Source organism: Crassostrea angulata, chromosome 5 (assembly GCF_025612915.1).
Source record: "Crassostrea angulata isolate pt1a10 chromosome 5, ASM2561291v2, whole genome shotgun sequence".
Classification (NCBI taxonomy): Eukaryota; Metazoa; Mollusca; class Bivalvia; order Ostreida; family Ostreidae; genus Magallana; species Magallana angulata.
In genome coordinates this window covers 50,435,602-50,447,703 of record NC_069115.1, presented here as the reverse complement: position 1 = coordinate 50,447,703, position 12,102 = coordinate 50,435,602, and the positions used below count along the sequence as shown (strand labels likewise).

The following is a 12,102-nucleotide window of genomic DNA, read 5'->3' as shown; positions in this document are numbered from 1 at the left end:
CGTATAACGGATACCGTCCGACTAGTGGATATTCTCTTGGATCACAAAATTGAATAAATCTAATAATTTAAATTATCTTCATTGATATAGCTGTTTTGATTTTCCCGGTTAGTAGTAATTAAAAAAAAAATTCCTTGGGGTCATATTTTACATAGAATACCGTTGTGTCAATTTTTCTACAATTTTAAAGGCCGGGATTGAGTAAAAATTAGGCAACGTACAAAGTATCAGACAATTGCAAAAAAGCCAAATTAACATAGATTGAAGTAACTAGTTCAAACTCATAATTTTTGGAAGCATATTCGAGGAAATCAAGTATAATTACAAATTCAAACGTTCAAGACCCCGTCTTTCAGTACTCTGAGTACTTTGATTTATTTGGTCATTTGATGCCTTTTAGCAATAACTTTAATACGTAGAACAGAAAAAGAAATCCCTGGGGCAGAAGTTAAAAAAATGTAAAAAAAAAACAAAAAAAAAAAAAAAACGTGCAAAATTGATACATTTCAAGCAAAATCCCTTAGGGCCCTATGATAAAAATTTAAAAACTTTGAGATAACCCCTTTAACAAACGTCGGGTAAATGTCTTATTTTTTTTTATCTTAAAATAATAATGATATCAGTAGAATTTCATGTAAAAAAAATCATTTAAAAATCTATGGCAGAACAAATTAGACCCGGCCTCGTTAAATTAAGTTAATAACAGTTTTGCAGTTACACACACTGGCTAATGAAAATCTCAGTCACAACTGGCCATACCATAATAGTCCTGTGTGCTACGAGTTTTGCTAGATGTGGCTTACCGTGGCTAATGGTAGTGTTTAATATCCTGTTGAAGTGATTGATAGTGCAACGTGAGAAAAAACAGACGTTTGCTAGCAAGGTGCAATGCCTGTACACACTGTATTTCCGTCTTACAATTAGCTTGAACCAGACATTGGCCTTGAGAAAGGCAGTAATAACATTTGTGTCGTAGGTCACCAAAAAGTCAATCATACCAACGCTTTTCTATGCCCCACGGCAGCTGCACAGAGAATTATTAGTTTTCACATTAAATAAAGAACATTATTGTCTTTGGTCATGTAGTGATGTATATCTGCTGTAAGCAAGTACATTGTGTAAATATTGAAACGTCAAAAGATCTCAGGAAAAAAGAGGACTCTTTTTTTATAATTGCTGCTTTGGTGATTAGACTAGGTAAACTTGACGACACAATTGAAGAATGTTTTGAAATCGTATTTTTATTTCAAATTTAAAACCATAAAATATTGAAATCTTTTCTGAAATCTAGAAGAAATTTGCGCAAAAAACTCATTTCAGCGGATTTATTATCAACCAAAAATTTTCTTGGCCAATTTTATATTTTTAAATAATTACAATTTTATTAACTATTTGTTGAACATAATAATATTTTCGAAAAAGCTTTGATGAAATTTTCAATTGAAAGTAAAAAGCCACATTGAATGACTTTACATTTACAAATGTTATTATTAAAAGGGTGACACCATTTACACTTCATTTATTTGAACAATCAAAGTCTACAAATTCTTTTCTTGTATTCTGATTTTGATATAATAAGAAAACAATTTTATTAAGTGTTAATGATCATATAAGATGTCATAATCAATATTTTCAAAATGGAAGTACTCTTTGTTTACAAACAAAAATTATCCTCACGAAAACAACAACTTTCGTCATAGGATGTGTTGGAATTATTGTTCTGGGCATAAATATAATTTTTCTTCTCCATACTCCCAAAATTTATATGATTCCATCCTAGCACGCTTGCACGTCAAAGTGATCGGGAATTCTTTTGCCTTTTCTATACAATCTACTTTAATATTCAGTTCCTTCTTGTCCTGCTTTTCTTCTTTGCCTTCCATCTTTATATTAAAAAGAAGGTATTTGTTTAATTTTGGTTTTTAGAAGGGGTTACTATTAATGGAATCTTTTTTTGTATAATTTCTTAAATAAAAACCTTGGTTATGGGCAATTCGCATACACCACGAGCAATTTGTGTACGCATGACATAAGTATGACGATCATTTACTGTGCTTTGAATATATTAAAACATTAAAATGCTTTCTTTGGTGATTCATTCGGGATATGAAGGTAACAACTTTATATTAACACCTTTTTTTAACTAATTAATAAACTGATTATAAAAAGTAAGTAAAATTCACTAAATTACTGTTGATGTACATATGTAGGTTAGCTAAAAGAAACATCCAGATTGTCTCCTGTGATACTTTGAGTGTGACATCATCATGATTGATTCGTGCAGTCCATGATTTTTCTAAAGTCGCTATACGTTTTCCAAATCGATAAATAGAGCGTGTCAATTTCAGTCCTGTCAGTTTCTTGTGAGTTTCCACCTCTGTATGTTTCAACCTATCGATAAATGGGACGCGTAGATTTCAGTCTGGCTGTTTCTTTTGAGCTATGAATTAACAATAAGATTCCATATTAAATAGAGGGAACAATACTTGGTAGATGTAGATATATGTTGATGCTGTGAACAAGAGACTTGCAGTCAATGTACATGTAATGCAAGGGATAAGTGAGATCTCATTACGTCATTCTTGCAAGTCAAATCGTATGGTTATCTTACGGGTTTCTTGAGTGTAGCACAAGTCCAGCATACGTCTTCAGATCTCGCAAGGAAACCCGGTGATTGTTGTGCATGTCCAACAGCCACCGTGTGTGCTTGCAAGAAGCCTGCATCCTTCCAAAGTCATAAGATGCACTTGTGTGTCTTACCAGATTTTCATTAAAATCTGCCCATAGACCACCTGAAGAAGCACTTACGACCAGCTGTGACTAAGACTTAAGAAAGGGTAACTGTACAGGATTGCATGGAAACATTTTTTTCTATGAATACATCGCTATATACAATTACATATAGCTGTATTGACAACTTCTTACTACAGTTTCACTAACTTATGTACAAACTATTGCTGGAAGCCTAGTTATTACATTTTTTTTATCATTGCAGGTTAACAAGTGTAAGATTTTATGGATATAAGTGTGATATAAGTCTTAAACATTTTTCAGTAAAAGTGGCAAATAATTTGCTAAGAGAAAGAAGATAATTTTAGCAAGTTGTGTTTCTTAAGAATTCTTTTAAAAAAGTACAATAGCAATTTGTTCACCAGGTTTATCTAATTTAAACAGAACCTGGCCCACCAACTGATGTTCGTTGTCCAGAAAGTCCATTAGATGTCTCTCTAGAAATATCTTGGAAAGCTCCAACCAACCCAAACGGAAGAATTGATCAGTACCTAATAAACATAAAAGAAGAACCAAGAACAATCCCTACATCGTCAGATCAAACAATGAAAAAAATTGAAGGATTATATCCAGGTTTGATGTTAGATATCATTTGTATCTAATATTTATATGCACACTATTACATCTAACTGTATTAATTGTATTTAGTTAAGACTTTTACGTATGATTTTTTAATACATGTACATATAATCACTCATTTTTTATACATTTAACATAGAATTAATGTAAATAGATGTTCATATGCTAGTTTGTATGTATGGTTTTGAATATAAGTTTTATCTAAAGAAAATTTATTAAAGTATAATGTAAATCTCTAATTTTAAACCGGGTTTTCTATAGGAAAAATATGGTTATTGAAAGTGAAATATTTGGCAAGTGGCTGTTAAAAGAGGTACCCGTTTTGCACGTACAACTGCTCCTACAGTTTTCATTATTGGAAGTTTTTTGTATGGCAGATCAATTATACATCTATAAGAGATGTGCTTATTACTGGGATTTTGATTTTTGATAATTTATGCCAAAAATACCAGCTGTATCTTTTAAATATTGCATATAGAGTACCCCATTCTCGGGAAAGGTAGTGTTTATCAATTCAATGTTGACCAAATGGAGTTTGGTTTCTGTTCACACAAAGGAGAACCTAATTTTCTGTCACATTGACAGCATTTTTCCTAGATTTTAGCTCACCAAGACATAGTTTGGGGGAGCTTATGCTATACCCCTGGCGTCAGCGTCGGTGTATGGACCTTGTTAAGGGTTTGATGCAGGCTGTATCTAATATATAACTTGGCCTATCTTCACCAAACTTGCATTGTTGATGCATCTGGACCTACTGATGGACTTGAAAGACTTAGATGCTGAATATGGGCCATGAGTTTCAGGTGCTGGAGGATGTTAATGGTTTTTGGAGCAGGTTGAAGTTTTTGGACCAGGTGCCCTTTGATAGCCATTTCTATTAAGTTACTACTCGTCCTAACTTCACCAAATTTGCATTGATGGTTCGTCTTATGATACAAATACACTTGACATTTGACAGATTTGAATTCTGAGTTTTGGATGCTGAATGAGGTAAAGTTTTTTTAAGCTGGTTAAAGGTTTTGGAGCAGGTGCCCTCTGATGATTACATTATTACTAGTCCTAACTTCACCAAACTTGCATAAATGATGTATCTTATGATACATGTATTTAAGGACTTGACAGGCTTGAATGCTGAATCTGAGCCATAGGTTTTTAAACTGGTTATAGTTTTTAGAGTAGGTGTCGACTGATAGACAAATCATAATTATTATTGTTTAATCTTTATCAAATTTGAAAAGATGATGCATCTTGTGATTCTGATGCACTTGACAGGTGTGGATGCTGAATCAGAGCCTTGTTGTCAGATGCTGGAGTAGGGTTAGTTTTTTTTAGAACAAGTCATATGTTTATATAGATAATAGTACTAAATTTATTGCAAACTTCCATGGTTGATTACCTAACAATATAAACGATTCGCAGAAGTAAATTCAAATACAAATAGTGATCTTTAATCTCTAGATACTTCGGCAGGTTGAAGATTTTTGTACCACTCAAATTGTGTTAGGCTCTTGGTGCTCACTTGGATTATAAAAATAAGTAAATTCTGCTCATACCTAAACCTTTAATATTATAATTGTGGATGTGTAAATAGAGGTAGCTACAGATACAGAGCTTGATCTTGATTATCTTGATGCTGGAGCAGATGTAAGTTTTTCAGTAAATGTAGTTTGACTGTTGGAAAAAAAAACGTTTTTTATTTCATGGATCATGTAACTTTGGATTTGCAACTAAGGCTAGTTTCAGATACGAGCCTGATCTCCATTATAAAACAAAAATGCTTAAAAAGCCTCATACCTCCATAAACTTGTTTGATAGATGTGTTTCTTGTTGAATGATATAACATGATTCATTTGATATAGTACTTTATGATATGATACATTATTGTATTATATGATACAATATTGATATCTTTTTAGCTCACATGATCACATTATGTCTGTTCACAGGGCGAAAAAAATCTTTAAGCAAGTCATTAAAGGTGGCTTAAAGGTGGCGTAAAGGTGGCTTAAAGGATATACAATCTTTAAGCCACCTTTAAGTCACCTTTAAGCTGAGCTTATTAGTCCTTAATGTCCAAACTTCTTTAAGTCGCCTTTAAGACATCTTTAAGCCACCTTTAAGCATCTTTGAGTGGCATTTACGCTCCCTTTAAGTTGGCCTTACACCATCTTTAAGTTCCCTTTAAGTCAAGTTTGATCAAGCTGGACAATAAAAACATATTTTAAATGCAAGCGCTCTTTTATATGGATGGGAGTGGGTGGTCCGAGTGATGATATAATTTTCAAGGAAGGAGGGGGAGGGGTGTTCCAGGCGGTTTTAATTGTCGCTCCATTTAACACAGATAGCTATCATTTACACCGCTCCGATAAACACAGATTGTCGTTATAAAATTCTTTATAAATTTTTTTTGTTTCAAAATTAGAGGTAGAGGTGAGCGCAGTCTTTGTATCTTAATAAGTGCAATTATATTAAAGTATGTTTGTTTCCTATTATAAATTAATCGGTAAAATATCTCTCTCTCTCTCTCTCTCTCTCTCTCTCTCTCTCTCTCTCTCTCTCTCTCTCTCTCTGTTTTTTCTTTTTTTTCTTTTAGTTTATCCGGTTATTAAACAAAATAAAGATAATGAAAAAAATGCATGATTTAATTTAATAATCGGTTTAAGGTATGTATTTTTTCCAATTTTAATTATTTCTAGGTCTAATATATAGATCTGCTAGATACATGTTAAAGATGAAACGACTCTCAACTGCCTTTGTTATATCGGTTATTACTGCTTTGTTTGTCTAGACATAGTTTTGTTCGTTTGTGTATATCTAATTAGAGTCTATATTGTTTGTCAAACTTAAGAAAACCCCTGGAACTAACACAAAATATACAAGATATACACAACAAGTGTGTCGTGTGCTCAGGTGCACGTTTGTGTATATCTAATTAGAGTTTATTGTGTGTCCAACGTAAAAAAAAAAAACCTTTGGAACTAACACAGATTATATAAGATATACACAACAGGTGTGTCGTGTGCCCAGGTGCAAGTCAGAGTTTCTAAAGGCGTTGAAATCTTAGTATGTACAAGTTTACGATAAGTTTAGTGAATAAAAGTTTATTTACATTTGTAATTCATTTGTATTCAACCCTATAACTCTGTGTTTTAAAAATGTTACGTCTACAAATTAAAAATACATTTATGTAATAGTAAAATCTAGAGGCTAATTAATTACTGTACTGGTGATCATAAATAGGGGTTAATTATTTAAAATATGTATAAGGGTAAATATGTCGCATACCCGGCCTGGTACATCATACAATTGTGTGTAAAAGTATATCTATACATCATTTGCAATTGCCACATGCAGTAAATACGTCACCGGTAATTGGTAATTTTGTTTGTTATAGAATTTATATTCTAAAAATCATGTTTACAAATATATAAACATACTAGAACGGCGCAGTGATCATGAAAACCGGGAAATTGCGTAGAACTAATACCGGAATAGTGTCAATGCATTTAATAAAAGAAATGATTTCATCTTCTTCCTTGCATTTCATTTAGCTATGAATTAGATTTATTACAGTTCCCGCAACGTTATTTTTTTACAATCCTATCCTATCGTATCGTGTATCAATCCTATCATATCGTGCGTGTATACTGTTCTATCGTGCGTTAATGCTATCCGATCGTGCGTGTATACTGTTCTATCGTGCTTAATCCTATCGTGCGTGAATCCTATCAGGTTTATCGTTTAATTTCAACAATTCTTCCGTTTATCCTATCGTGTAAATCGTTTCGTGCCTTTTCATAAGCAAGTAAATTTATTACTAAGTTGCAACTTGTTCGGTGCGCCGTATACGAAAATTTATCGAACAAGAATTGTAAAATCCTATCCAACATTCCGTCAGGATACTAATTTTGTAGATCAAAATTAACCAATATTATATGTAAATCATATATGTTAACATTGAAAATAAAAAACGAAGTTCTTCGGAACAAGGTAACATATTTACCTAATATTTTAAATCGTACGCAGAGTGTATACCTGCGTAAACATTAACTTGTATGCAATATAATTTTGTTGCATCATATTTTACAGAAACAAAACTATTTATGATATAATTTATATTTAAATAAAACCCGAGTTGTATTTTGAACCCGTTATTTTCCGTGTGATATTTGATTTCAGGCTGAAATGTTCTCGGCAATCAGCTAGGGGGTGTGGTAATGAAAACAATGTTAACAAACCGTACGCGGAATGTGTATCTGCGTAAATATTTATTTAACATGTCTGTAATAATTCGTTTTTAATGCATTATTTTCTTATACAGAAAGAAATGTAGTTATGATAGATTTTATATTTACTCTATACAAGAGTTGGATTTATATAATAATTAAACCCGCTATTTTCCGAGTGATTTAATCTCGGGCTGAAATATTCGCGGCGATCGGCTATAGGGTGTTCGGTAATGAAAACACTTTTAACAAAACAGAAAATTTATTGATCATTAAAGCTCATAATTTTAGTTGAAAAAAAAAAATAACTGGTCATTTTTATACATTCTATAAATGATGCAGCGATTATTCACAACTCGGCAATTGTTACTAAAAATAAATTCCACGTATATATTTATTTGTACGTGTTCTCTCTCAAATTCTGTCATTATCAGTTTGTTTTTAAATATCGTTTAAAGCGATCATACGTTTATCATGAACATCGTTCATCCTTTCCTATCGTGTATCAATCCTATCATATCATGCGTGTATAATGTTCTATCGTGCGTTAATCCTATCCTTTCGTCCGTGTATACTGTTATATCGTGCGTTAATCCTATCCTTTCGTGCGTGAATCCTATCCTTTCGTGCGTGAATCCTATCCTATCGTTTATCTTGTAAAAAATAACGTTGCGGGTACTGTAACTAAGTCGGCCTACTAGTAAGCCTAACGGTTTCCATTTAGGTATAATATTTTTTTTTCACTGAAGACCACGTTCCGTATTTCATTCTTAATACATGCATGCATGTTATTTATAAATTAGATAAAATTGATTGTTGCAAACTGAATGGAAGTCAAAATCTGTTCAAGTTAAAAATACACATTCAATACATTGATTCAATATCCACTAATATATAGAATGTAAAAACCCCATAAAATATGTGACCTGCCGTGGCGCAGAGGATCGAGTGAGGTGATGCTGGTAAACGAAGGTTCCCGGCATCAATCCTAGTCTTGGGCGTTTAAAAAAAAATTCATTTTATTTTCCAGAACAAAAACCGTTTTTAATACCTTTTCAATCTGTAAGCCTTCTGTCTTACGGATCCAATTGAGGGTCAGCTCAAACTTAGTGATCACAAGTCCAGTATTTCTTTCTCAAGCGGTTTTATTAAGCGTGATCGTATAGTTACAACAATTAAATGCAGCCCAAATCAAGAGTCTGCTCAACCTCATTTCAGATGGTTATATATAAGGTTTTACTTATGATGGACAGTTCTGACTAGTTCGGCCCATTTACGACGATCATGAGTGAGCATGTAGTGTTCAAAATTAAGATTAATAGTTTATTCCTAAATAAAGTAACAAAACCGTCAAAACTGCCAATCAAAGAGTCTGGATGCAGGATTTGAGTCATCGAGTCCTGGGTCTCGGAGTCCCCCACCTAGTATGAGGCATCACTCATAATACGTTCATTCAAACATGGCATAAAAGATTACAAAGGTTAAAATATAGAATACACAATGCATGACTCAATATAGAGTACCAGAGCTATCGGTGCAGACACAGAATCGCCAAATATGTCACTTGTTGTTAAACTCTCAATTTGGATATTATTATGCCCGTATTATGCACCTGGTTTCATAACATCATTTAGGAATACTACGCATTGCTACAAGAGTCACATAGTTCATTCTGTTAATTATCATTAACACCATTTATGCGCAGTACCTAGGTACACATACATATCATAGTGATCATTATGTAAACTAGCAATTCAAAGTCATAGCATGGCTATCTGTTTACAAATCATAAAGTTAATACATTTTGTTGGTAAATTAAGCATAATATTAAATTAAAAGATTTTAAATGTTTTCAAGGTGGCTTAAAGGTAGCTTAAAGGTGGCTTAAAGAAGTTTGGACATTAAGGACCTATAAGTTGCACTTAAAGGTGGCTTAAATATAGTCTTTAAGCTGCCTTTAAGCCATCTTTATGCTTTCTTTAAGCCACCTTTAAGCTATATGTATTGCTTAAAGGTGGCTTAACGATCGGCTTTAAGCTACCTTTAAGAACATTTAAGCTATCTTTAAGGAGAACTTAAAGATGGTCATTCATCCTGTTGTTGTTCGTCTGTCCCTCTGTCTGTCTGTCGGTCTGTCCGTCCCTCTGTCCGTCTGTAATTTTTTCACATTCTAAACATCTTCTCCAGAACCACTGCGACAATTTCAATCAAACTTGGCACAAAGCACCCTCAGGCAAACGAGATTCAAAGTTATGAAAATAAAGACTACGCCTTTTTATAAGGGAAGATAATGAGGAATATTGAGAATTTTTTTAGAAATTTTCAAAAATCTTCTCATCAGAAACCACTTGGCCATCACAAGATTTTTCCATAAGGACATAACGAGAAAAAAAATCTTCTCAAAAACTGATTGGCCAGAGAACCTGAAAATCCTCAGGTAGTGTTGATTCAAGTTTGTTCATGTCATGATACCTAGTGGTAGGGTGGAGCCCCAAATGGGGGTAAATTTTTTTACATAGGAATATATAGAGAAAACGAATTTAAAATCAGAAACCGATTGGCCAGAAAAGCTGAAACTTGTGTGGCTTAGCATCTTCAGGTAGGGTAGATTCAAGTTTGTCCAAATCATGATCATTGGGGGGATAGGGTTAAGCCACAATGGAGGACATTTTTACATAGAAATATGTAAGCTTTAACTTTAGTGAAAGCAACTTCAGAAAGTGTAGATTCAAATTCCTTATGATCAAAATCATCAGGAGTAGGGGCTACGTTGGGAGTCCAAATGTACAAAGGAAAACTTTTCAATTATTCACAAAAAACTGAAATGTTATTATATATGGTTTTACTTATATGCAGGCATTTGACATATTGCTTGTTCTTTAAAATTGTTTAGACCTGGCCCTTGGACGATTCTTTGGCCTTACAAGGGGTTCAGAGGTTGTGTAAGTGTTTATCCCATGTTTAAACAATTCTTTAGGATCTTTTTATTAGGAACTGCAATTCTCAACATGTGATATGACAATAAAATCACCCTGTTAAAAAGGAATTGATCTACATGTATTATACCACAATGTCTAGATATTTTGTATTTTGTCTCCATTTAGCTAATTTTATCAAGCCTATTGTTGCTCAGGTAAACAAGGTGGTCCATGGGCCTCTTTTTGTTATAGTATAGGATATTGTATTATTTGATATTGTAATATATTAAATTGTTTATTTGTGATATTGTATTATATCGTACAATATATCATATTATTTTGCTTCAAATATCATATGACACAATATTGTATAGTATCATAGGATGCAGTATCGTATTTTATAGTAGTACATTGAACAATTCTGTATCATATTATATACAATATAGTGCCAGACCACACTTAAGTATCCAGTATCCAAGATCATTAACTATGATTTTCATATGATATGATCAAGGTGGTCTCATAAAGGTTATGTCTCATCTCGATGAGCTTTGAAATCTGTGATTACCTATGTTTTTTTATTTTAAGATGCACTTGAAGATAAGAAAAATGTGCATATATATTATTAAATCATACTGTAAATTCCGTATTTCAAGCAAGTACTTAATTCCTCGATTCAACTGTTTTGCATCAAATCACAAGAATATAAAATCTAAACACTGAATTTTTATCATATTTCATTTTGCATCTGTCTAAAAATTTAAATTGAGATTTTAAAACCTGCGAGATGTGCTAATTTTTGCAACTTTACATGGATATTAATTCCTCGTGCTTAATTAGGAATCTACAGTATCTTTAATGATTTATGTAGAGCAAATGCATTCTGCGATATCTATGTGTATAGAACAATCTCTACTTGTATAAAGTATAGTATCTTAAATTATTATTTCAGAGCAAACCTATACATTTACTGTACAGACAATAAATGATGCAGCAGAATCCATCAGAGTCAGTGATCCAAGTTCACCTGTTGCATGCAATACTAAAGCTGGAGGTAGGATGGTATTCTTAGTACATTGAACAGTAAGAACTCAGTAAAATTGGTACATTACCGATATGTTGTAATACCACAATAAAACAACACAAGAAGTTCGGTTTTTATATACCCCTTATATACTTTTATATTATGGACTGTGAAATGTAATATTAATATACGGAATATATATAAGTAAATTTTGATATATTAACTTACCATATAAAAAAGTTGAATTCTATAGATTGAAATCAAAACATGAGTACTATAAGAATCAGGAAAATTAAGTGCAATTAAATACTCTAACTAACCTGGACCTGACCTCATCACTTGTTCTGCCTCCCACCAATATATCTATCTAAATGTGTACAAGTACACTTTTGACTTTTCATTAGAACTATTAACTAAGCTTAGTTCATGTTTAAAACCCTAAAAATAGATATTTGCTGATTAACTGATACATAACTTTGTACAGTGCTGCTATCGTGAAAGTTGACAAAACTATCCTATCCTATCCTATATCCTGTATCCTGCATCATATCCTGCAAATAAGCTC

At 32.6% G+C, this 12,102-nt stretch overlaps 1 protein-coding gene across 1 annotated transcript in view; it reads left to right on the top strand.

Annotated features, from left to right (window-relative positions):
• LOC128186321 (phosphatidylinositol phosphatase PTPRQ-like) overlaps positions 1-12,102 on the top strand; it is a 101,468-nt gene that overhangs the window by 45,865 nt on the left and 43,501 nt on the right. Inside the window, exons 10-11 of the mRNA XM_052856120.1 lie at positions 3,175-3,363; positions 11,466-11,567. Coding sequence (XP_052712080.1) covers positions 3,175-3,363; positions 11,466-11,567 — 291 coding nt within the window. The remainder of the gene's footprint in view (positions 1-3,174; positions 3,364-11,465; positions 11,568-12,102) is intronic.